The 27,572-nt window shown below is 33.7% G+C and overlaps 1 protein-coding gene and 3 non-coding genes across 8 annotated transcripts; all 4 read right to left on the bottom strand.

Annotated features, from left to right (window-relative positions):
- Positions 1–367: 367 nt before the first annotated feature.
- Positions 368–27,213, bottom strand: LOC108976141 (myotubularin-related protein 3). Of its 5 annotated transcripts, XM_018945061.1 has the most exons (19): positions 26,965–27,213; positions 26,608–26,810; positions 13,375–13,496; positions 12,467–13,296; positions 12,211–12,401; positions 11,947–12,142; positions 11,691–11,876; positions 11,456–11,620; positions 11,261–11,387; positions 11,092–11,197; positions 8,924–9,390; positions 8,506–8,747; positions 7,610–8,427; positions 7,372–7,540; positions 7,189–7,299; positions 6,170–6,556; positions 3,501–3,703; positions 2,691–2,814; positions 368–1,315 (listed from the first exon to the last, which is right to left on the bottom strand). In XM_018945061.1, exons 3-19 carry the CDS (start codon positions 13,490–13,492, stop codon positions 767–769), a joined length of 4,989 nt encoding a protein of 1,662 aa, XP_018800606.1. In that variant the 5' UTR covers positions 13,493–13,496; positions 26,608–26,810; positions 26,965–27,213; the 3' UTR covers positions 368–766. The 5 variants fall into 5 exon arrangements, with proteins under 5 accessions (XP_018800606.1, XP_018800607.1, XP_018800608.1 ...); XM_018945062.1 differs by lacking the exons at positions 26,608–26,810; positions 26,965–27,213 and adding an exon at positions 15,869–16,017; XM_018945063.1 differs by lacking the exon at positions 6,170–6,556 and having other exon boundaries at positions 26,608–27,212.
- On the bottom strand, positions 17,621–17,717 carry Trnay-gua. Its single transcript has 2 exons — positions 17,681–17,717; positions 17,621–17,656 (listed from the first exon to the last, which is right to left on the bottom strand). It is a non-coding gene; the product is annotated as a tRNA-Tyr (tRNA).
- On the bottom strand, positions 17,937–18,033 carry Trnay-gua. Its single transcript has 2 exons — positions 17,997–18,033; positions 17,937–17,972 (listed from the first exon to the last, which is right to left on the bottom strand). It is a non-coding gene; the product is annotated as a tRNA-Tyr (tRNA).
- Trnay-gua lies at positions 18,186–18,287 on the bottom strand. Its single transcript has 2 exons — positions 18,251–18,287; positions 18,186–18,221 (listed from the first exon to the last, which is right to left on the bottom strand). It is a non-coding gene; the product is annotated as a tRNA-Tyr (tRNA).
- Positions 27,214–27,572: the final 359 nt, after the last annotated feature.

The following is a 27,572-nucleotide window of genomic DNA, read 5'->3' as shown; positions in this document are numbered from 1 at the left end:
AGACTCGTAACAAGAAGTAATGAAAGTGAATATTTTGTACTAAATCAAATAACGCATGTGGAAAACAAAAAAAGTAAATTTCAATTCATTATTTAGTGCAAGGTTTTAAAGTTTTCCAATAATGTTTAGTTCATTTTAACGTTGTCTCTAAAATAGTTCAGCATTTAGCTGTAATCATTAATTTTTAAAGGTACACATATACATATAAAGTCAAGTGTCTTAATTCAATAAATTTTGAAATCACATAAATAATGTAATTTATAAACTAAACTTTTGTTGCAAAAACACTTCTCACCGCATTTGTTGTTTACGATTTAACTTTTCTTCAATAATTAAGCGAAAAGTTAGATTAATTGAAAATAAATTCTTATGTAAAATTGTATTTTGAGAATTACTATAAAATACATATACGATGGTCAAACATGTACATACCTGAACACTGTATAGTTAAAGTTAAAAAAAGTCAACGAATACAAATTCAAAAAATAATACAAGCACGCGGCGTTAAGCAATATAATCCACACATGTCTAGGCACGATAGCAACAAAGTTGCCGACAGTCTGGCAGCACAGTCTCTCTCGCGTTCGTCACTGTCCGTAGTGTGATGTAGTAGCACAACATTCGCTGCTAAACTTACATAATATCAGATTTAACAGCATTTTATGTAGTTAGATGTGTCTCTTATGTAAATAATGATCATTAAAATTCAATTTCTGATGCGAAATAAAATTAAATGATGCACTATATAGGCTTTAGCTCCTGTTTATTAATTTGCAACGCTGGCTGCAATATTTTTGTTCGCTGTCATCAATATGTGCGACATGCTGCTGCTCTCGGCCGCTGCAACGGCCACGGTAGCGCTTGCAGTCGCTGCTGCCGCTGCTGCATTCTGTCTTTGTTGCTGCTGCTGTTGTAGCGCGTCTGCTGCAGCGGATGTTATGGGTATTGGTGCCATCATCCGTGTACTTGAGGCAGGTGTATTTGCAGTGGCAACAGCGATGCCGTGTACTGCAATTGGCTGATGCAAGTTAGTCAATGCTCCATTTGTTATTGTAGTTGCTGCGGCTACATTATGCCGTGTTTTGGGTTGCTGATGCTGCCGTTGCTGCTGCTGTTGTTGTTGTAACACTGTAGCCGTTATGGTGCTGGACGCAGGTGTAGTTGTGACTGCCGTTGCATTGGTGATTGCAGACATCGCCAATTTGGGCGAAATAGTTGAGGCTCCTCCAGTCGTCCAAGCAGCAATAGCCGTTGTGCTGGTGGTTGTGGCTGTATAATTTGGCATATTTGTTGCTATGATTGCGTTGCTTTGTTGCTGCGTGGAAATTGAAGAATAATTTAACTATTAACGATATTTACACATATTTGGTTATTACAAAAAGTTTCGGACTTTGCGATCACGAAACTTTTTAATTCCAAAAAAATGAATGCACTTATGTAAGTTTGTGTACGCATTGATTACTTAATGAAATAGTCATTTGATGTCAATATTTATAAACAAAAGAGTATTGTCTTTGTTCAAATTTGACTTGAATTTATTCAAAATTCAAAAATAAAATTTGCTTTCCTAAATGAGTACCACCTTTTTTTTGGTCTAGACTCGTACGACGCAGTTACCCAACATTCATCAAACGCATTATTACTGATAAGAAGACGTGGGTTTATGAATATGAAGTTAAAACTGTCCAACAATCTAGTGCAAGGAGATCTAAAAATGAGCATCGTCTTCGTAAACTTCACAAATTTCGTTGGTGGCTTGTGTGGAATTCTTCCCTTTTTATACAAAAATTTCACAATATAGCGAATTTCTTCATTATTTTTACTCATTTTTAAACGACTGTAACTTTTTTTCAACTTCCCCGAATTTTAATTTGCAGCTTAAAATCTCACCTTTCTAACACTAAATGGTAAAACACAATGTGATTGGTAGCACTAGCATCTATTTACCAAATACGAAAAGACTTTTCCGACTACCCAATATTTTACAATGATCCATATAATTTGAAGAGTTTCGTGGTATATAGTATTTTTTCAAAAGAGAAGTCATCATACTATATACCGATCGACAAACAAAATCTCCGATTAATTTAAGGTTGCTAAATCATAAAAATCAAATCAGTCTAAATAGTAATACTTAATGCAAATAGAGTTAAATAAGGGAAAACCACGCCCCGTTAACATCAAGCATTCTTTCCATTTTGTCACTAATGAAATAGAATAACTGAAACTTTCGAGCTAAGCTATTATTTGAATCGATTTGTTTTGCAAATAGATTTAGTTTTCAGCAAAAGTACTCAATATAATGATTCTTACTTATTGTAGCATGTTTAATATTTTATAAAATGCGTCCTTCACCTAGTTCTTATTCACTCAAGTGTTCCTTAATAAGTGACTAAAGACTTGCTTTTATATCTTATTTTTGAAAAGAAGATACATATATCATGAATATTATCCTCCGAAATTCATTTTCACTTATACTTAAAAAATTATTTGTTATAGATTTTTCCTAGCTATATACCTGTGCTAATATAAAATGTCTTACGAAAAACTAGTAAATTAACTTCGAAAATTTACCTACCAAAATTAAGTCTCGTTCCTCTCAATGTCTTATTCGATGATTTCATTTTACTTAATATGTAATATGTATGTAGGTGAACCAAATTTTCTCAATTAATGTGTATAGTGTTTACCTCTATTCTCGTTGTTACGGCAAGATAGCAGGGTCCACACAATCTTACGGGTTTAAAAAGCTTTGCATCCGGTAGCGGTGCCCAAAACTCAGAACAGTCGGCACAAAATATTTGCCCACACGAGCTAAACAGAGAAAATAACAAATAAATGTAGATCATATACGGTAAACACAAAGCTTTTTGAAAGGTACACAAAAATAATAATACAAATTATACAAAAAAAAAACCCAAAAACATCTTAACTAGAAAAATAATGAATTGAAAATCAACAAAAAATAAATAAAAAATTATGAACTGCAAACCAAGGCATAATGGACACTACTGATTCATGAACAAAGTGAAATTGTCTCTGGTGTTAATCTTTAGTAATCTTTGAACAGATTTTTTATTCATGTGTCTCTAAGAACTTAATTTTGTTAACAAAATATTTTAACAATACAATTCGATTTAGTAAGTTTATATAAATTTGAAAAACGTTAAGAATTTAAAACAATGAGTTAACTATTGCTTAACATCATATAATGAAAGTAAAAAAATATGTATGTACGTCTTGTATTTAATTTATAATTAGATAATTTGTTATTAACAAAAGCATAATATCGAAAACAAATGATGCCTTCAATTGAATAATTAATGATGATGGATGAGGTAGCATTAAGATTATATTTTATATTATTAATGTATATGAGTCAAAAATCAAACATAAAATAACATAGCAATCATAAAAAAATAGATATAAGTATAATAGTGAAGATTTTGAAAAGAAAAGAAATTAAAAGTGTGTTATATTAATTATTTTATTTATCACACCGGCAATGATGCTTTCTGCGGCCTATCCAGAATTCGACTTGACAGCTGGTGCAGCGTTTCACAGCGTGGTCTGGTACCCAGAGGGCACTTGTGGTGTTCGATTGTTGTATGGAGGAACTAGCGCTAGATGATGGAGCGCTGCGATCTTCCACAGCCTCCCATGAGCATATTGAAGCATTCTCTAAATTATCGGCCGCTGAACACTGTAAAGCAGATAAATTAAACTTTTCATTCTTCAAATTATACTTTGTGGTAAACGTCACGTGATTTGAACAACAATTAAAACGAGAAAACGAGTTGAACATTGACGAAAATTTAATCAGTTTGCAGTAGACATGCGATTAGCCAATTTGTTCTTTATATTTTTTTTTATCGCAAAAAGGTTAGGCGGAATAAACGCACCAAGTGCATATTTGTTATGAGGTTTTGCGAGGTACATATTTGCTAAAGCAAACAGCAGCAACAACAGCAAGTTAGTATAGAAGCAGCGCAGCAATCAAAGGAGTGAAAAAGTGCAACGCGCACAAAGCAAACAAAAGCAGCATTCGTTGGAACAGCACAAAGAACAAACGATTACAAATTGACATATCGATATGCATGTATACATACATATGTATGTGTTACACACCAAGAGTTTTAATTAAAATTAAATTATGTTGAGAACAAATTATCTAGTTCTCGAGGTTAAAATAGTTTTCACGGTGTGAAAACCAAAGAAATTTGATTCAATCAATTTTATTCGAACTGTTTAGATTATTTTATTACATGTTTTCTAGCACTAAGAGCTTTTTATAACCAAATTGGCAAATAATTTTTTAGTTTTCGAAAGTAAAGTATGACTCGGGGTATCAAAATTGGGAAGATCACTTAATTTTGTTCTTCATTTTGAATAATGATTTTTCTTATAAAATGTTTGTAAAAAAATTAAATTAGGCATACAACTATAAAATGTAAAGGAAGGCAATTAAAGTAATTTTGACTTTTAATGTAAGACATTAATTTGGTAAGAAAAATAAGTAGCTATAATCCCCTTATTCAGAAGGTATATGAGCAATACTTTCGACAGACTTTTACATACGACTCTTACATACGTCCCTGAAGTTTAAGATTTTGACATTTTGTATAGTATATTTTTTTATGTTTTGCATTACACTTTTTATCTCCAAAGCAAATATACTTCCAACTTTGAAAATGGGATATTATAATACTAAATTTAGCGCTCTACAAAAAAGTGTTTCATGGGTTTACGGGTTTCAAAAAATTTTCTTATTAAATATTACAACACCTCTAGAATATTGTCCTAAATTTTCAAGATGATCCGAACAATTGATTCGGATCTACAGCCTTGAGAACTTGTGCGCTCGGGGCTAGCTCAAATCTTTAAACGCATTTTTCTCAAAACTATGTTTTTGAAGTCGGTTGGCAAGATTTCTAGAGAACTACTCCACCGAAGTTCATAAAATTTTACACAGGTCTTTGAGATACAATTCTTGAAGACTTTTTTTCGATTAGAACTTTTTTTTTTTTAAATATCTAGAAATTATCACTGAAGTTATCATTTTTCTGTAAAATGTCTGCCAAAAATCCAATTTTCCGCTTTTTTCCTTCGTCCAAATTATAAGTTAAGGTTTTAACTGAAACACGTATTTTATCACTTTAGGTGATTTAGGAGTTATCCTGCCAACGTGGGCTCATTTTTTTTCCAAGGAGTCACCGGAAATGGTGCAGTAATGGCCGAGTTTAAAATATTTTTTTCTAAAAATTTCTTTGTTCATATATCATTTTTTATATGAGAAAAAAATTGTTGAAAAAAGGCTGTTTTTTACCCGAGGAAACCCATGTTAAGAGTTATCCGCAGTTATAATTATGAATCAAATGTACTGTATTCATACCGTCCACCATGTGTTATAAGTGACATATAATTTATGATTCACGTGTATGAATGCTCAGGTAGTTTTTTTTAGTGAAAAAATCATTCAAAACTTTTTTATAAAGCGGTAAATTAATTATAATAATTTTTCTCCAAAGTTGTAGGTTTACTTGTTTGATGCAAAATATCAAAATATCCCATGTTTAATACATGGGAATAGAAACTTTATTTAGACAAGACTTTAAATAGAAAATAAGAAGCTTTTTTGTGTTGGACATTTTTTTAGGACAAACATTGAAGCTTCAAAGGGTGTTTGCAAATACAAAAATAATAAATTTTGGAAATAACGAAAACCCTAATGTGCATATATCGCGTAATACATGTTTAGAATACAAACATACCGATATGTTGCCATAAGCATTTTTCCAGAGAATGTTTATAATAAAGACCTCGCCAATATTAATGAACAGATTTCAGCAACATTGGTGGTACACAGTTAACTTTATTGTCAGATCCATTCCTGATTGTCACGAATTATTTATTTATTTAATTAATAATCGAAAATTATTTGAAATTTATTCGAAAGTTGTTCTAAAATATCGAAACTATTGAAATCTGAAAAATGTTCGTTTTTTCTTGTTAAATTTCCAGACTAGAATACCCACTTAAAATGTTGCTGTAATCTATTACATAATATATGCGTCTTCTCTACTCCGAAAATGGTCGGTATTCACCGTTAAACATACAGTAAGCACTTAAACAATGTAATGAGCGAATGAAAACCGAAGACAAGACTAACCGTTAATAAAGCAATATTGCTATCAGCATAATCAGAATTACAATGACGTCTGAGCAACGTCATGGTGATATCGTTATCGTCGTTAATCTGTATTTTATCATCTTTTTTATAGCAAAGGCTACAACTGAAACTATGATAACGCTTACGTTGGTGGTGACTATTTTGGCAAAGGCAATGGCAATTATGAAAACGATGAGGAAATCGATCACGATAATCAACCGCAGTGTGACAACGAGGTCGTGGTTGCTTTTGCAGTGGCTGTTGTTGTTGTTGTCGATATTGCTGCTGTTGCAATAGTAATTTACATTTTGTACACGATCTCGCATTCCAGCCTTGGCACTTAGTACAATCACGTATTCTACTTCGGCTAACTAAGAGTTCGTCTACCTTAATTGAATAGACATATGTACATACATCAATAGGACTGTGTACTAATGTAAATAAGGTAGATTGTCAACCAAAAACATATACATATGTAGATAAATGGTAAGCTAAGGAATATTATAATCAAAACGGTAAATTCTAAAGTTGTAAAAAATCAAATTTAGCAAATAAAAAGAATAAAACAATTAAAAAATAATAAATAAGATAAATATTAAAAAATAATTTAACCAACAATTAAAAAATAATCGAAATAAAAAATAATAATTAACAGTCGAAAGAAAGAGACTTCTAAAAGTAAATTCAGTTTCTCCTTAGACTTTCAACTTAATATCACTAAACAAATTTTTTAAATATCGAAATTATTTCTTATATAGTACGAATAATGCCACTGAATTTAGCAATTTTGTAAATGCGAAAAATTGTGGAAATAATGTTTTCTGTTAAGCTAAATATAAATTGTGATGTTCTGATGCATAATTTTCCTTTCCTTAAAAAATGAATAACAAAATTTCACCTTTTTCAATCAAATAAAATCCATGCTCTTCTCACTGTCACTTTTTATCATCATCATCCTACAGTTTGTTGCGCAGTGTAAAAGTATTATGAGTAATTCAATGTTGACTTTAGTTTCTTACCTGTTCTTCGTTCTTATCACTATTTTGAGCGGCATTGCAATTTGGACATCTTTTCCTTCGTAGCTCAATTTCCATATCATGTATTTCTTGCAATAGAATATCCTCTCGTAACTAAATGAAAAGCAAATCTTTCACTATAACAAATATCTTTCTATAAGACTACCAATCACTAGCTTCACTTACCATATGTTCTTGCACAATTTGATGTAGACGCATATTTTGTTCGCTCAACGCATGCGCCAAACCGTCAGGGCAGGAATATAACAGATGAGGTCGTTCCTGACGGGGAGGCGGTGACAACGGTAAGGAGCGTATACCAGGCCTACGGCTACCCGTAAAGAAATAACGTACGCTACAAAATAAGTCAAAGAGTATATAGTATGATAAAATAAATAAATAATATAGTCATCCGAAATCTCACCTTCCGTCTGGTTGCCGCATGTGAAATCCATCATATTGTCGATTTGAATTTGAAGGGCGTCGACGGCGTTGTTGTCCGTTTTCCTCACCACTAGCGCCATTACCATTGGCTCTGCTAGCATTATCACCACTACCACTGGCACCACCATTGCTACCATTATCATCACCACGACCGGCACCATCACCAGCACTACCACCGGCACCACCAGTACTGGAACCACCACTGCCGCCACTACCTGCACTACCAGTGGCACCACTACCACCGGCCCCACCACTATTTTGTCTACCGCCTTCAGCGCCTCTACCATTCCAAAAATTTTCACTTCTACTGTTTTGGCCACTTGCACGACTAGTACTTGGCTTTTCATCAGAGCCTGTTGGGGACGTTGGTAAGGACGAGCCATTATTCGAGATAGCCTCACACTTGCCACTCACAGATATTTGCAATTTTCGATGTTCTGGCAAAATCATGATGCTTTCATTCATGACATCAGTTGAATTTGCTTGCGCGCCTGTATTAGCAATACACGGTTCTACATCTATTTCAGCAATATCATTTGCGCTTTGATCTGTGGCTGTTGTCATTGTTGTTGCGATGCTGTTATTGCTATTACTGTTCGTATTATTCATGTTTGTATTAAAATTATTGAGTGAAGACGATGTTGACGAAACGGAGGCATTACTAGATGAATTTGACAAGATATTTGCACGATTCGAGCTACCGTTTGTGCAATGAACATTTGGCATAATACTGTTACTAACGCCGTTGGCGGGACGTCTGTTTTCATTGTTGCCATTACCAGTTGAAGAATTTTGTCGCTGATTATAGAAGACGTAATGACAACCACAATCAAATATTAATAGAAACAGTTTAACGATAATTTACCAATAAATTACCTCTTGTTTTAAAAGAACATACGGAGAACTTAAGCCAAGCTCTTCTTTGTCCGCCGATGTAGACAGTTTTTCAGGTGTATGAAATCCATCTGTAACATCGACTCCCACTTTTGGAGGCGTGGATGGTAGTTCATCCCCATTAGTACTTGGTCTTCTTTCGATTGGTACTAAAGTATCTGTGCTGGTGCTGACAGCGCCATGCCAATGTCTGCCCAATGCTTCATCCATATTGTGGCTTGCATCTGAAAAAGAGTTCACAAAATTTCCATATTATTTTTTTTTCTTACTTTCTTACTTTTTTAACTGAATATTTCATTCAACATTTTAAAAAGAAATGCAATTAAAAAAATGATTTTTTTAAACAGGAAGTGCATTTCCTTCAATGTTCAAAAGTTTATAACATTATAATTTTACTCACCACTCAGTTCTACGCTTATCAAAAGATCCTCGTTTGTATTTGATTTAAATTTTTTTTCGCCGCCTCCCGAATCACTTATATCCTTGCTACTGTGGGCAGCATTTGTATTGCCATTTTGGTGCTCGATACCGTTAGCCTTAGGCTTAATGTCATTTGAATTATCATTTTTTTCATTGTGTCTTGGGAGCTCATTTTTATTTAAAGCTGAAAGTTGACTGCTCTTGTAGTCTATAGTCACTACAGTATTCGCAATAGGTTCATTCAATTCTCTGGGCTGCGTATAACTAGTTTGTGGGTCCTCTGTAGTGTTTGCGGCATCCACAAAGCTATCTTCATCGCGATTATTTGGCTGGATGGTGAGATTCTCAATTCCCTGCATCATTTCAACAACATTATCGGGCAAATCTTCACGTTCGGATTGTGTATCGGCGTTGGAGTTGTTTTCAGAATTTGTAGCCATTGTTAAACTATAAAAAAGTTAAAACAATTTTAACGTTGGAAACAAATTATTACAGGGAAGAATTATTATTTAACTAAGTAATTATTTATTGAATCTGCTTACATAATTTAAATAACAACAAGTTTGAAAATCTTAATAACTAATGAATTACTTCTTTAATCTATTAATAGAAGTGGACGATAGATAGAAAGTTGCTCATCAAAACACTGGCAAATTCCATCTCTGAAGACGTGATCGGCTAGCTGCACAGGATAAGATTTTCTGTAGAATATTAGGATGATTTTACATTTAATGGCTACTAGTAGCGCAGGCAGAACTAAATAATTGTATACCATGCTTCCATATTAGATTTATGACTGAATTTTATAAAAGGACCACAAACAAATCATAGGTTTGAGTTTTTACCCAATTTATACTAGCGGTTTTAAGTTTTAACTATCGTATGTTTGCAGAAATGTGGCACTTCCAAGTCAAACGTATATCTAGGTGAATGCTACGGTATTTAACTTCGTATGTTTGACGGATCACTACGTTGTTTAATTTCAGTGTTTGGCCTTTAGAGTGAATGTGACATGTTTACACTTTTGCTCGGTCAATTTTTTGTAATGACGGCAGCGTTAAGTTTTTTCCCGGTGCGACTTTTTCTTTTTTTGTTTTTTTTTTTTTTTTTTTTTTNTTTTTTTTTGAAAAATATCCAAAGTTTAGAATGGCATTGAAAAGTTGAGATAAGAAATTAAAAGCAATACTTAGTAACTCTATTAACATTTGTAGTATGTAGTCGTAGTCAAGGGACTTCTTTTCATTCAATGTTTTTGCTATAACTTTATCTCAGAACAAGTTGTACACACTGTATGGTAAGACAAAGATGGGATTGATATTGTTGAATGCCCTGTGCGGTTGAAATACTTCGCAAATATTATCTGCAAAACAGTTTGCATGTTCCTCTTAAGAAGAGGCCCAAGCACCGTTTGTTGGCCTGAGCGGTCTGTCAATTTCTACTGGTGGCTTAAAGTTTAAAAAATACACCTTTTTAAGTGCGCTTCTTCTAAACTCTTCTTCCTCAGCAATTTTTAATTTCAATTTAGATGATGAGATCGATTATTCTGTCTCGGCGCAGGCTTCGTTTTTCGGTTAGAAGACGTTCAATTAGGCTGTTAGTGGTTCGTATTGTACTTCGGAGACAACTTCGGAGACGACTGTTCCTACAGTAGCCACTGTTGATAGCAAACAGTTGAATAAGTTAATATTGCCCTCCGTATCCATTTCACATAAAACTTTACTTTCCTCTTGCATGTGGGTGCTAAGATATTTCAAGACTAAGATAGTACAAGACTCGGGCCAATGTGTTCTGGGCGTTTCACAACAACATTTGATCATGACTGAGGAATGATCGGAAGATAAGTCGGAGTCGACTACCGATTGGTTATTCAAGATTAAAGACGGAAACATTAATATTTCTTAAGGTTACATTTGATATTTGAGTTTAAAGGCATACTACTTGTTTTACTTATTCTCAGAAATTTAAATTTGTGCAAGAAGACCGGCAAGTAGTAGCACCAAAGAAATTTGTGTCAACAGAACACAAAAAAGACATCGCTCAGTTTTGTCATAAACGGTGGCATATTTTTATGTACTCAAAAAACCCCCCATTTCGAAAGCCAAGCCCAAATTGATGATATGTTAGGGAAGTTTAATTAGGTACACTTACTTCGGTTCCACAGTCATGTTTGGATCGCTGGAACGTCGTGAGATGCCACTCTGCATTATGTTAGCTGACACTAAATCGCCGTACGAACGCGTCTTAGTCATAGGAGCTATAAATATGATTCATACATTCTTAGTTGTACGTTACTACAAATTATTAGTAATAAACTTACTTGTCGTTCCCTGCAAATTTTCGTTGCTATTATTTACGAATTCAACGCTATTTTGATTTCCCAAACTTCCTAAATAAACTTCAGTCCATAAATGCAGATCTCGTACATTGTGCGCTGGCCAAATAACCTGAGAAAAAAGAGAAATAGTTTCATTAACCAACATTTGATTATTCGTATATTCAGAAATAAGCTTACCGTATCTTTATTTGGTAGATAAAGTGGACTTTTATACATCGGTCCGGATAGGAAAGGCCATACTGAGTAAGTACGCTCAAACACCGACTTTTCGCAACGCTCCTTGTACGTGTTACATAGGAAGGTGCCGAAAAGACATGAATGTGAATGTTGTGCTAATTTGATCTGTTGTGAGAAAATGAATACGTTAGTCAATAAATTAATAAAGTAAAATTGTTGTTATGCAAAAATTTACCAAGTAAGCCATGTTGAATTCAAAACTGCAAGGAAATTGTTTGTGTATTTGATGTACCAAATCTAACCACTGCAGGAAAACTGGACAACGTTCATTCAGCTCATCCGAACCAGGACCATGGCCACAACGATCTGAGAATTTATGGCCAAAACTTAACCATTCACGTTCGACTAATACGCGGAAACCCTAAAATATATATAGAATATATATATATTCATTGTAATAGTCACTATTTTCTTTTTACTGGCTTAATTACCTCTACAGTGCGGTAATACGGATCCAAGCACAATTGTGCTGTGGCCACAATTTGTGGCGTGCGATCCCAACCATCCGAACAGTGCACCAGCACTGGCCGCCCCTTCTTCTCAATAGCATGACAAACAGTTATGGTAGCGGCCAATAGCCCAGAGAGATGCTGCAACCAAAATGTTTTCTCGAGCGAGCCTAGCCAACTGCCAAAAAAACATAAATAAATAAATATAAAATGCTCATTTAATACGAAAATTTCATCGATACTTACTTTTGACTATCTGCTGGCGAAGCACAGAGTTGTCTTAACGCTTGAAAGCTCCTACGTATAACATGTATGTTACCCAGATTCATGAACTCGATTTCAGCCGACGGATAATATTCAATGCATTCGCAACCACCACCACGTGCACGATTCGTTACCGCGGAAGCATAGCTGCGCGCATCAACAATCAGGACTTTCTAAAACCGAAATCGAGACAAGGATACATTGGAAAGTTTTTAAACAATTTGTTGAATGCGCAAACCTGCACTTCATCCATCGTGACTTCCTCATGACTGCCGTCAGTGCTTGAGGGCGTACTCTCACTTGGTGTCATTCTTCGTCCCGTCGTGTTGATAGACTGACTTTGGCGACGCATTTGTTCACCTCGATCGAATGCACACGCCTCACTCAAAGCTTTGAGTAATTGTTCGTCTGTGTTATTACGCCAACCGAACCAACCCACTTCGGGTTGACTGCAACGTGCAATCACTGCACCGGATTTTTTGTGACGCCACACAACGGCTGGCAATCGGCGCGATCCACGGAATTTCGCCACTTCGTAAAGCATGTCATCCGAAATGCAGGCCGGCACCAGTAATCGCTGCGGGTATGACGGACATAATTTGAATTCTTCATTCGTTTTGGAAATACGCCACGTTCCGTTCAAATCGAAGCCAAGTCGTACGACTTCGCTCATAAAATCATCGTCTGCACGTTTAGCGCGCTGTAAGCGTTCCAGGTACTCGGGTGAATTATAAGCTTCGCTTTGCATATTTATTGCATCACTCATGTACGAGTGGAAGGGAAATGCGAATAGCGATTCTAAAGTTTCTGGCACGCCGACGCATAACTGAATGCGTCGCAGCCATTCGGCGCACTGTTCAGCTGTTTCAAAGGAACATTTAACGGTGCTAGCGTCCTTGCAATTGATGATTAGATGAAACAGGTCACGTATCTGTAAGCCTTCGATTAACCCTAGTGGCACGGATGTCTCCGAGTTTGTAGAGTTTTTAAGTATAAATATACGGTATGTTGAGAGCGATAAAATGCCATCATCAGTACGTCCTAGATATAAGACGAATTCCCCTGCAACTATAGGTTTATACAAAAATTTAAAGTTAGATTTTTATTTTAGAAAATTTGTAATAAAATTAATTTTATTGTACTTACGTTCCTGATAGGGTACTTCCAATTCTGCATCTTCTTTTTCCATGTTTAATCTTGGGAAAAACTCAGTAGCGCGTACAATACACAAGGAAGGTGGGGGTGATCCATCCGTTCCCTCCATTTAGCTATAAAGAAAATAAGAAGAGATTGTTTCAATTGAAACTTTTTATTAGACGTTTTTTTGGATCTATAATTAATGTTACTGCGGTTTGCCAAAAGATGGCGTAACTTGATTATTTTTATATTGTTCCAATATTCTGAATAAGTACTGGAAAGCTACTGTCCTTGATCGTATTTTGAGAGTCTGTCATTCAAATGAAGGATAAAAAAATGTTGTTTAAATATTTCGACGTTTGTACCTGAAAAAGAGGGTTTGCGGAGAATTCTTATTCATTTTTTTAATCTGAAGAAAATCTCAACCGAAGTCTTTTTTTTTTTTTTTGTAGAAGTTTATGGTGAGCTACTAAGCGAACGTGGTTTGCACGATTTAAAAGTGGTGATATTGGCTTGGGAGATGAGGAAGTGACCGCAAGCAAGCGATGAACATTGCTGCCAAACATAGAAAGAGCTCAAGAATTAAGAGGCCAGCAGATGGATACTTTCAAAAGCTATGAAATATCGCATTGCCTCGCTAGCGCCTAGTAGCCTACTGGACTTCATCRATGGRCTGGGGCTAAGTGAGGCAATGTAAGGAAGGAGAGGGCACAATAGACCAAAGGTCGCAGTGCATACCTCATTATTATCATTCATTCATTCATTCAAGCTATGAAATTGGGAGCCATGTGAATTGAAATGGCAATGAAAAATACAGACACCTCCTAAAGTGTTGACGCAGGTACTAGAGTTATAGTACAGGGTTTGTCCGGAAAATATTGATTTTCTTCCATGTGAAACTCGGTACAACTGCATTAGAGACGTTTAATATGATCAAGCAGGCTTACCCAGATGTTGCTTTAGCAAGAAGAGTTGAGTTTTGGTGGCACCAGACCTTTTCGGAGGGCCGGGAAGAGGTCGCTGATGAAGGCCGTGCTGGGAGACCTGCCACTTCGACCAACATCGCCAATGTGACTCGTGTACACAAAGTTTAGAACTTAGACCATCGACTAAGTATTCGTTTCATTTTCCAGATGTTAAATGTATCAAAATCTGTGGTTCATGTCATTGTAACGGAGCACTTGAAAATGCACAAGGTGTGCGCGAAAATAGTCCCAAAAGTGCTCACTGAAGGACCAGCAATTGCGGCAAGTGAAAGTGTACCAAGAAAATTTGAACATGTGTGAAAGTGACCCGCAATTTTTGAAAAACGTAATAACAGGTGACGAGTGATGGATCTTTGAGTATGATCTCGAGACAAAGAGACAATCTTCCGACGAAAGGCAAGCGTTTTGAGACAACAGGGGAGGATTCAAGCAGCATGCACCTCGGCTCTTAAGGTTATTCCCGAGAATCCCATCCGTGACGTGTTCAATGATTGGAAATTGCGCTGGCGAATTGTAACGAATTGTCCTATTACTTTCCGGACAAAACCTGTATACTCTCTATAAAATAAGTAGAATCAAAACGTCTCTTATAAGGTATTCTTCTTACTGATAATAAGATATTAAGGAAATCTGTGAATTATATGTAAAAGCAATTGGCAGAAATAAAATTCAAAATATTTTTAAAAATCAGAAAACCTCAAAAATCAGAAATATTACGGGAAATTGTTAAAAATTTAATAACTTAAATAATTCAATAAATAATAATAAAATAATAAATTCAATAAAGTTTTTCAACTTAAAGCTTTCAACATGATTTGTGAATAAATTTTAAGTGAAACTATAAATTTAACTACATTTTCATCGCACACGTACCAAATACTATCACTAGCCATGCACGTGCTTACACATGGGTATACACTTAGTTGTAGACAATTTAGACACTGAGATATTTACAAATTCATTCAGCTACTAAAAATGCAGTTGACACATTTCATAACATGCAGTAGAAAAAAGTGTGTAAGCAGCTTACAAATTTTATAACTAATTTTCCAAACAAAATTCAATAAATTTTCTTTTTAAAACTTGTCGAGTGAATATGTCACACTTCAAATTTGATGGAAAAGGATAATGATTTTCATGCGGGAAGGGAAATTAAAATTACGCCACACATTTTTCATGTCTGCATTATACACACGCAAGCGAATATAGTCTGTATCTAGCACAGTGGATTGTGCCGCGGCGAACAGGAACATGCGACCGTAAAAGTGACACGCAGGACGAAAGTATAAAAGCATAGTAGGAAGCTAGGAAATAAGCTTTTTCTTATCTATATTAAATATATTCCTTCAATTATTGCGTCTAATTGATAAAGGAAAAAGCTTAGACACTGTTATAGCAAACAACTAAATTGACTTTAAAATTAGTTATGCGATTACTTGAAACTAATTTATAGGGGTCTATTAAATGTGGACTTTCATAAGTTGTTGGTGGTGGTATGTTTTATTAAACCGACCTACCCCACACCGAAATTATCACGGCAATTCGTTGATGTACGCGTAAGAAATTGTAACAAACATTGAATATAGTATATGTACATATGTATGTATGAACGTATTTAACTAAAAGTATATACTATGATTTTGTTAATATTTTTGTATAGTTATTTTAAAGCAACTGAATGATTTAGTTACGAAGCGTCACGCGACCAAGTACCAACTGTAGTTGACTAAAAGCGGTGACAGCGATTACAACCGTAAATGGCGTAGCCGCAATCGTAGTAATCGGAGACAAACGAAGACCCAATATACATACATATATGTACGTATGTATATACACATATTCAAAGTATTGTAGATATGCACGTATACAAAATCGCACTATACACGTGAATATACATATGTATGATATGGATAGTATATGGTCATATATTTGGATGTGCAAGGTATGCTGGAATATGAGTAGTGGCAATGGCAACGCTCTCGTTCTCATAGTGGAGCAGCGGGTATCCAGTGTCGCCGTTTGTGGAGTCAACGTTTCCACCAAGTTGCTGGCAATGGCCGATACACTCGAGAAAGTTGTATTGTAGGTACTATGAGACATGATATATATGTACATATGTATATAATACATACTATGTCTACAAATGTACTGTTGTATGTAAAATAAAGACAAAAATTCTAGATTTAATAAAGTATTAGAAGCAATAAAAGTTATTATAAATACTATGTACTTAACAGTTGAATGATTAGATAAAAATTATATACAATTTATGTAGATATATCTATATGAAGCCTATACTATATATAGTCAGGTATATTGACAGTTATTTCGTGTGTCTTTTCACTGCGTATGATGTAGTAGATATTTTATCCAATACTATGTAAAAGAGACTAGAATAGTGTATACGCGAAATGTGAAGAAAATATTTAAACTTTTTTATTCAGTATCTCGAAATATAATCGGCAAGTTAAAAATATCATATTTTTTGTATAGCAAAGCATATCTTTTGCAAAATTTTACTCTATGTTGAATAGGTAGATCGATTATAATGTGCTTATACCGATTACAGGGTTAAAACAGCGCTTATAACGGTATTCCAACTTTTCGATACCGATTACCTTAACTTTCAAATAGCCAGTGTGGCTAAATTACTTTCAAGTGAGCAATGATCTTGAGGTCTGAGAAAAAGAAAAAATTGATTCAGATCTGGAGAATACGAGACGAGTTCGAAGACCAATTTGTGCAATTTTTTAATCGTTTTCATTAATTTGTTATAAAGGGTCTATCAGTCGATTGTGCCAAATATTCATAAACTTTAATATGATCATTTGATGTTCTTGGAGTGTTAGCTATCTCGATAAACTTAATATTAGGATTGTCTTGCAATATTAAGGTGAAATCTGTAATTTTTCGCTCAGTTAGCGAATATGATCGATGAGGATTTAGGGGGGCGGTGTGGAGAGTGTTAGGTTCCGTCCAGCGAGAAAACGAAAAAAGTCGAAACATAGGCCGTTTACTTTTGAGCGTATGCCATCAATTTCTTTGCCTGATTTTACTTTCATAGAGTTCTTCGTCTACACGCTCATGTGACCTACGAATAAAATATAATAGCGCCTTTTTAATGTATGTCCATAACTACTAAATATGAGGAAGATAAGAGATTTTGATTTCTTCGTATGTTTAAGATTGCAGTCCGAGCTTTCTATGTAATCTTATAACACAAAATGTGTTAAAATCCCATTCAATTCCTATAAAAATATCACTTAATCTCCTTCGAGCCGGATTTGAACCAGCGACCTATGGATTTCTATATTTGCACATGATTAACTCTACAGTCCACCGCTCTACCAACTGAGCTATCGAAGGTTTCCCGGTAAATTTAAACATTTTTGGGTGCTTTTCGAAATAAATGAATAAATCAGATATTTACAAGTTACAGTAATGTAGCGAAATGTCGCCCTTTGATAACTGGTCGCAGCAATATTTTATTTATATTACTATACTATATTACTATATATTTTACTTTTTGATTGCTTTTGTCTGTAAAATAAACTACTATATTATAAAAAATTATACAGCGCACAATCCTTCGAGCCGGATTTGAACCAGCGACCTATGGATATCTACGTTTGTAAACTATTCACTCTACAGTCCACCGCTCTACCAACTGAGCTATCGAAGGTACATTATAAGAAAGATGCATTATTTCATGGATTACTGGTCATTCTACAAAATAATACTTTCAAACCCAGAAAACATTGATTTCTTATTAAATATATACATATATATTATTTATACTTAAAAGAAGCATAAAATAATATTCATTTTACTTTATCCTTCGAGCCGGATTTGAACCAGCGACCTATGGATGTCTACGATTATTTACGAATCTCTCTCTTCTACAGTCCACCGCTCTACCAACTGAGCTATCGAAGGTTTTGAATTCGAGTGGAATATATATTTTTATAAACACAAAAGCAGAAGACCCCAAAATAAATTAATTTTATCTCTTTCAGCGATTTCGATTATATATTGTTAAATTGAATAAAATCTGCATAGCAGCATTATCAAAAAATGCCGATCAACCAGTTACTTAATTGCTTAAAAATGCGTGAAGATTCAGTCAACTTTGGAGCACAAACATAAAATCAAGTTTTGTTTTAATAAAATCAAACATAAGAGCCAAAACAAGGGTGAACATACCTTATCAAATAAGTAGGAAATATCAGCCGTTTAAGTGCACACATATATATTTTCAAGGTCATGCAATGAAGATTAAATTATTTAATTCTTATACCAGCTTTTATTCGTGGCCCTTCAGTGATGTTGTGAATGAATGCTCAAAGAAATAATTTTTAAAAAGAGTGTCGATACAATTTTCCAATTGATTCACTTCCATGATATTGTTGAAAACGTTTTGGGGAGTATACTTTATCAATTAAAGTCGCAAAGTCCACCACCGTTAATGAGGATAACATCGAAAAAGTTAAAGAAAAAATACTTGAAAAAGTCGTTTTGGCACCAGAGAGACAGCAGAGAATCTTATTTCTAATTTCTAATTTCTTATGTATCTACTCAACACATTTTAGTTAATGTTTTGTGTGAGAGTATGAAGCGTGCCAATTCTACACTCGTATGCTCGGCAACGTTTCATCAAACGCATCATTGCTAGTGAAGATAATAAAGATTTGTATTAAAATAAGTAAAAATGTAAGTTTTATTGTCAGAGCGTGTTAAATTTGATCATATGTTATACAAGAAATGCCTGTCTTAACTGATTTTTTTCAGCTCTCCGTGTATACATTAAATATTAGATACTTTAATATTTACCATATTTTTTACAATACAAACGTTTTCTACAATGCAGCTGTTTTCGACGCTAGTTTCTCACATACTGACATCTAAACACATTTGTCAACAGTGTCGCACACGGAGGACTTCATTTGTATAGCGATTAAAAAATGTTCAATATAGACAACGTATGCACATACATAGACAAATAGATATGTATGTTATAAAATGGTATAGCACGAAAGTTTTCATTCACGTTTCAACTGCATTTCAGACTCACTTTCATTTCAATATACAAAATGTAACATTTAATACACACATATCCGGCAATGATCACATTAGTTATGCAAATACGTGTGCATCAATGGCAAACATACCCCAATGTACGTACATACATATGTATATATGTATATATGTATACATAACAAGTAGGGAAGGTCTAACCGAACATTTCATACTCTTGCAACTTGATGGAGCCGGCGAATTATTAATATTCCACATTCATTATTTGACGAAATCATTGATTAGAAAGACGCTCACTCAATTCAATTAAGATAACGATTTCACCTAAATATGAAGCCCTTTCGCGCCATCACGGATGTAAAATTTAAAATCTCTGACGCATTTAGTTATTGATTTATCGACCTTTTAATAGTAGTTTTAGCATTATATGGGGAGTGGATGTGGTTATCTTCCGATTTCATTCATTTTCACCCTTTGTATTAGTTATACCAATTTATGGTTTTCGATTAATGATGTTTTGTGGGCGTGGCAGATATCCGAACATGCGTACCAAATTTCATCAGAATATTTTTTTTTTTACTGAAGTTATCGCTTACCCAGACCGACAGACGGCTAGACAGACTCATCTCGTCATTCTGAAACCTACATACACACATCTATCTCGATTAATTCTAAATGATACAAACACCCGTTAAGTGAACAAAACTATTATACTCTATAGGAATATGTTGCAATAGTACAAAAATGTACACATTTCGGCAAGGTACACATTTGGCTTGGCCTTTGGCTACGTGGACGCGTCGGAGGCAATGAAAAAATAATGTATACGCATACGAACAGCACTTTTACTTTGTGTACGAACAGATAATATTATAATAGATTGTGGAAACAAGTAATCGAGTACTCATTTAGTCAGACACAAAAAACCGCAATACACAAATGTGCATGTTTCGTACATACGAAAACGAAAGGTAAATGATGAATGAGCAAAAACAACGAGTATATACTGGCCGACTAGCTCTTTAGCTTTTGGAAAAAGCTAACTACGTACATATATGTATAACGATATGTGAATGTAGCGTGTTGCACAACTAACGAGCTAAACAACCGAACTAACGACTATGCCACTCAATTAAACCATACAACGACGCCTCACGAGCGTTGTAGTAAAACATCGGTTGAAATTAACAAAACAAAAAACACATTGCTTAAAGGTGAAAACAAAAACCACATGGTCGGCGGCAGGCCGCAGCCACAGCCACAACGCAACGAAAAATCGGAACAGCGGCAAGGCAACCGACCGGCCTTTGCTGGAATCTTAACCAGTGGAACGTGACAAAGGAAAACCGGAGAAAAGAAATTGCAATTGGTCAATGTAGTCGACAGATTTGACTTACTATTGACTGCTAACACCGACGCCGCCGCCATCGACTCGTCGTAGTTTCCAACACAGAGACGCTGACAAAGTGACTGGCTAAACTGACTCGCGTCTGTTGTTTTTGAACTTTTCCCATGTTAGAAATAGTGAGAGGTATGTGAACGACGAGCGATTTGGCACGTTTATAAGGTGTTAACTGTTGGTGGCATGACATGGCGTGGTATGCGTTTACAGGCAGCATTGTGTGGCTCGTGCATTGAAAACTGTTAATGAAAATGCACTTTTTCCACTTAATACTGAATTAATTGGGTTTATCGTATTTACAGTCAGGCAAGTGATAAGTATTTAAATGGTATAGAAAAAGGAAGAAGCGTCAAGCGTCTTCAAGTGCAAGGTGAAAAAAGTAAAAGAAATTGAAAATAAACGAACGCAGTGAAAACTGAGCTGCATACATACATAGTTACACATATCCGCAGCTTTCAGTTGCTGTAACAATAAATTGTTGATTTCGGAATATCTAGCCTATGGGTGGCTTTGCGTTTTCTCATTATGCAATGATTTCGCATTTTCTTTTTTCACCACATTATTCCGCAAAATTTTCTCAAAGTACTGTTTCAGTGTGTACCTCTTTGGATATGTTCGAATATGTCGGCGCCACAGTTGTAGCCAAGAAACCATGAAGGTGAGGACAACTGCGACTATGACAACAGTAGCAAGACTGACCTAGATTTTTCACTCATTTCTTCAAGTTTCTTTAGAAAAAGGGGATGTAAGCTCATGTAAATACTATCCTACCTGAAAAGACATAGTTGTATGAATTTGCGGATATATTGTGATTGAATTAATCGAAAAAATTCTTAAGTCAAAAGAAGGTATGTAGTTTTACACTTTTACATCAAACACAATGTAGATTACTTTAGGAATGGATTAGAAAATGTGATAATTTCTCACTGCTCATGATTGCACAATTGCAACCGAAACAGACAATTATCTGTTCCTACAATAGCCTAAGCTAAGTTACCGATGGACCTGGATTTTTAACCGGCCAAGTACCGCCACGTTTTCAAAGACGAGCTCTGCATGAAGTTATTACTGAATTCCAATCAAATCTACGTAGGCCCTTGTAAAATTTAAGTACAATTTTTGTATAATTATACCTCTAAAAATATACTCTAAAAACAAACACTTTTACATTCAATTCTCTTTATCTTCTTTCTTATGTTTTGTACTCGGTATAAATTATCTGATAGGTGCATTCTTTTAACATATATATCAGTAATCGCGTGACAATTATCACTAAAAACGAATACAAGCGATTGCAAATAATACAAATAAATAACAAAACTCACGAGAAATCTGAGAAACAAATTAAAATTATTGAAGAAATAAGAAAGTGAGGAAAGAAATGAACACGATCGACAAAATATACATAAACATATGAACATACATACAATTTATAATTATATATGTACATATTTGCTTAAAGTGCCCATACACGACACACAAGTGCGTTCGATCGGTATGTGTGCGCATGCGGTTTACTCTTGTATGGGCTTGTGTGCGTACCGAACTATGTTCGCGAAAATGTTTGATTTTTTACGATCGGTGTACGTACATGTGTATCGTGTATGGCGTTGTATGCGCACAAAAGCTCATTTCTCTCGAGTCGCCGAACAGTGCAGATCGCGAACGAAGAATGGCAAGTGTTAAGGGGGAGCCTGCATTAGAGGCTTCAAAAATCGTTTTTCTTTAATATTAAAAAAAATCGTAAAAATGAAAAACGAGAAATCGCGCGGCAAATTCAGAAAAATAAAAGTAAAAAAATATTAACGAAATACAAAGAAATAAATAAAAGTGCTACATTAGAAATAAATTCCAAGAAATATTCCGCTTGCCTGTGGCACATGTTCATGTGTGTGAAGAACGAACACAAAATGGATTTGTGCGTCGTGTATGGGCGGAACATATTCACACTGATCGAACGCACATGTGTGTCGTGTATGGGCCCTCTTACTGGCAAATAAAATAATCAAAACAAATGAAAAAAAGAAAACAATACTCACGAACACATTAACATAGCGTTAACGACTTGAAAAAAAGAGAATAATGATACTAAAAATAAATTTACAAAAATAGAAAAAAAACTGGCGAGCCTTTTATTGTTCTTTATGTATATTATGCATGGCCTTTTTGCTTTGTTTTTAATTTGTTTACGTCCGGATAAATTTCGTTTATTTTTACTATTGTGAGTGTCGATTGTAATGTGCCAAGTGTCAACTGTTTTCTTCCATTTGATCAAGCAGCTATAAAGTAGGAACACCTTTTGCACTGATAAAACTCTTAGGTACAGAAGTCAACTTAAGCGAAAAAGCAATTTAGGAAAATATTTAAAATATTTATACTAAAAGGGCATGCCTTGAGGTTAACAAATTTATTCTATGAGCAAGCATTTATTGGCTGACTAAAGATCCAAGAATTTGATATCTTACAGTAACCGCTACAACTTAAGTACTAACTCAATTTGATATGTATAAAGTCAAACAGAGATAGCAAACGGCCAAGACTTACAACCACCGCATTAACATGGAAAAGGCAAAATAAAAATATCTTATACATACATACATATATTTGAGTAAATCAGAATATATTTAAACGGAACGATAAAGCAAATTATCAGAGATTATAAATTCATAAAAACTAGCCGGCGCCATAGATGCTTACAAATAAAAATACATACATATGTATGTATATGCAATATATTGTAATTACATCGAGTGTGATTATTGTTTTATACCCAAACTTTGAAAAACATCGATTTTAATTAAAAAATCACTGCTGCCTTCGAGATATAATTTACAAGGTTTAAAACGAAGAATATTTTTTTGTTCAATTACAACTATTGGAAAAAAGGTCGAGCAATTTTCACAAAATTTTCCAAAAGTCTGGAAAAATACGATTTTCACTTTTTTATTTTTCCCTTTTGTTTTTTACTTTTGATGATCCTATGAGAAGTTCTGCTGTCGGAAATGACGCCGTAATGTCCGACTTTTAAATATTTTCATTTGAAAATTTCATAAAATATTTGTAAAAATATGTATCTTTAGAATAATAAAAACTCTCAATAAAATATTTCAATAAAACTTTTCATCACAAAGAGCTACCAAAAACACACTAACTGACATAAGTTTGTTTGCAGAAACATAAAAAAGGTATTATAGATTCTGTTAACCCGCGCTGTTTAAATATATGGGGCGTTTACAACCTGCCTTAAAGCCTTGTTTAAATAAAAATTAGGGTTTTCACATGTCTCTTAAAGTTATAAGTTATAACGATTCGACAATGTAGTATTGAGAATTGTAAATGTGTAAACTCATTTTTGTATGTAATCCAATAACAAATTTTTTTTAAGCAAGTGTAAAAATTTCAAATTTTACGACTTTACGATTTAAGGCAGATTGTGATTACCCCAATAATATTTTGCCTTTAGTATTGTGAATTTCGTTAGAAGTTATTTTAAATTTAGACATTAAACCTAATATATGTACCATAAGCCCCAGTGGGAATACTCACGAAAAAGTGTCCACAGATACATAAAAATCTCTGTAGCATAGTTTTAGGCGCATTAGCACGGGAGCAAGACTAAATATGCTATTGATATAGTAAAAACTAATCTATAGAAAAGTCATTCTAATTAATATATGTGATCTGATCTACGAAAAGGGAGCTAACGTTTTCTGGGAAACACCTGTTAAAAAAAAAAAGCATCTCATTTTCCATCCGAATCAACTAAAAAGTGAAAATTGATTTTTTGACACCTAAGCCCCCTTTCCGTAGACCAGGTCACATATAGTGAATTTGCCTATATAGGGAAGTAATTACTTAATCTCTTTATATATTTTATTAAAAATCGGAACTTTATGCCTAAAGAGATAATAAAGTATATGCAATAATTCATTAATTGCATTTTCTTTGATTTATATTAATTTTGAAATAACCATTACGAAAAACTACATACATACAATAGTATGTATATTGACACGTACATATGGAGATAACGTAAATAAAAAAATGTGTATGCACGTATACTATCGTTAATCTATTAAATGCGGCATATGTATGAAAAGTGTCTCAAGTAAAAATGTGTTAACTTTAAGGAGCTACACACTGACGATTTTTGTTGGTATATAAGTTTTTGCTATATTTTAATTTGTTTCTTTCGTGTACAAAACAAAACAACTTGTTATCCCAATGTTTAGAAAGCGAAATACCAAACATATACAAGTATATGGATTGGTGAAGGAATGGTTCTCCAAAATACAAATTCATTATAAAGAAATCATCGTCGTTGTCATAAGCATTTTCGTTTACCCGGCATATTTTGTCATAAATGTACATACATATGTATATGTAAACGACTTCTTTATTTTTTTATAACTGGAAATTGCTGAGATGTAAGTTCTCATTTCATTAAAAGTTGTGTTTTATTATTTGCCTTCGCACACAAGGTCGGGGTTCGGGTTCAACAACCTAATAAAATATTAATGCAACATTGGATAAATATACAACAAATATTTTGTTAAGGGTATATATGTACATATAAAAATGTAAAATTGCGTTAAATTAATTTTTACAGTCGAATAACAAGAAACGTATCGTACGTGTACTAGTACTTTGCGAACTCCCATGTACTACATATAAGTTCATAAATATGTATTATATGTATGGAATAAAGGTGTATATTATAATAGGCTTGCAAAATATGTTTACGTTCCAACAGTGCCAATTTACGAATTCTTTGTTGACATTGCTTTCTTCGTATCCATAAACTGGCATTTAAATAATTAAGTCAGTTCTGAGAAACTATAGAGAAATAAGGAAAATGAAACTATATGCTCTACAAAGAAATTAGGAATAATAAAGTGGGTAAAAATTAAAAGCGCAATTTAATTTCGTATAAACAAATTTTACATTTCTTCTGTGCAAACAATTTTCGCAACAAAGAAAAATATAAACAAAGTCATTATTTATGTGTCATATAATATATTTTATACATATATACATGTATGGATGTTTTATATACTATAAAGATATATAAGAATAAAGGTATAAAAACACAATACAAAAGCTAATACTCGGAGAAAAAGCGAAAGCGAAAAAGTAAAATATGACTTTGCAAATTTCGTGAAAAGTAGATAGCAAATGTATGATAATGTTGAGAGGATTTTTGCAAATTGCATTTGTATTACCATATTTAAATTAAATAAATCGCATGTAAGCCATTGAGATTAAATTAAAATTTTACTAATATAAATAAATATATATTCATATGTACATACATATGTATAGTACCCAAAAACTTTGTTCTAAATATATAATGTATATTATTTAATATGAACATGCAGTATTTAAATTAAAATAAAGTAGCTTTATTCACCATATAAAAAGTATTAATCTATATTCAGGTAAACTTGACATATTCTTACATATCAATCATAGCACTTCAGAAGTTTGCAATTCTTATCTAATGCAGTTGATCCTTTCTACTACAACGCACGGTTTATGGTTTATGTACGTTTTAAACTTTTGCAATTTACATATTTAAACGGGAAATATGCACATTGCAAGGAAACAGTAATATTTATTGGAATAACACATTAAACGGCCACCTCGTCTAACGGCTATTGCTGTGCTAAGTAGCAGTAAAAATCTAAGCCGGCATTGCAAGTCCAAAGTCCAATTAAGCTTTACAGAAATTATTTTAGAAGTTATTGCAAAATAACCGAAATACACAAACATACAGCTTTCATAAATATAATTGATAGAAATACATAACGGCCAGCTTACCCAATATTTATTTCCAACAAATCAGTCTAAAACTTCTATTATGCTGTGTTTTATTTCTTTTCAATATTGACGTCAACGTTTTGCAGCTTATTTTATGCAATTGCACTAAGAATTCACCGAATCACATGGAATCTTATGATTCTATTTTACTTGTGTCAATAATTGATTATATACATGAGCACAATAATATAACACTGTGTATTCTAAAAAAATAATACAGATACTGCGAATGAATAAAAAAAAATCGACAATTTATTTTCATTTAATTTTTCTTCCTCCACTGCTATATTTTATGCGTCTTGATTCGGCCTTTGGATAGTACATTTTATTTGCTATTCATTTCATTCTTCTGTTTACCCTTTGCACTTTTATTCCACCTTTGTTTCTACCTTCCGCTTTTTTTTCTTTGTCACTAAATCCAATTCTTTCTTTCCCTTGCGATTACATGGAATAATTAATAATTTGTTTAATTACAAACAATCTCAGAAGATTTACTAATTTAAAACACAATTAATATTTCTATTCGATTATAACTCGTTTATTACAAGCAATATTAATAAGGAAAAAACAATATTAATCCTCTTGTCGCACTAAATTCGCACGGATTACATTTTTCGTATTAGAACTTTAAATTACAGCCAACTTCAAGTTGATGCATAAGTAGAAATCTTGTGGGATGCCGGAGCTTTTACTAATTTTTAGACAATTACTATTTGTAGGCAAATTATTTTTCACCGAAAATTAAAAGGATTAGTATTTAACAATTTTTTTTTGAAGTTTGTAAAGCAATTAGCGTTTGAAAGTACACTAATTATTTTCCCATTTTATGGTTTACTTTTTTTTAAGTGCTTGCACAACCACAGTATGGGTCATCGTTAGTTTATTTCCCTCATAATATAACCAGAGAATGTAAGATTATGATTTTTTAATTTACAATAACATGCAAAATATGCTAATAGTTAAAA

Source organism: Bactrocera latifrons, unplaced genomic scaffold (genome assembly GCF_001853355.1).
Source record: "Bactrocera latifrons isolate USDA-ARS-PBARC rearing strain unplaced genomic scaffold, ASM185335v1 scaffold_73, whole genome shotgun sequence".
Taxonomy (NCBI): Eukaryota; Metazoa; Arthropoda; class Insecta; order Diptera; family Tephritidae; genus Bactrocera; species Bactrocera latifrons.
Note: the sequence above shows the minus strand (reverse complement) of the source record. Positions and strands in the feature narration are given on the sequence as shown.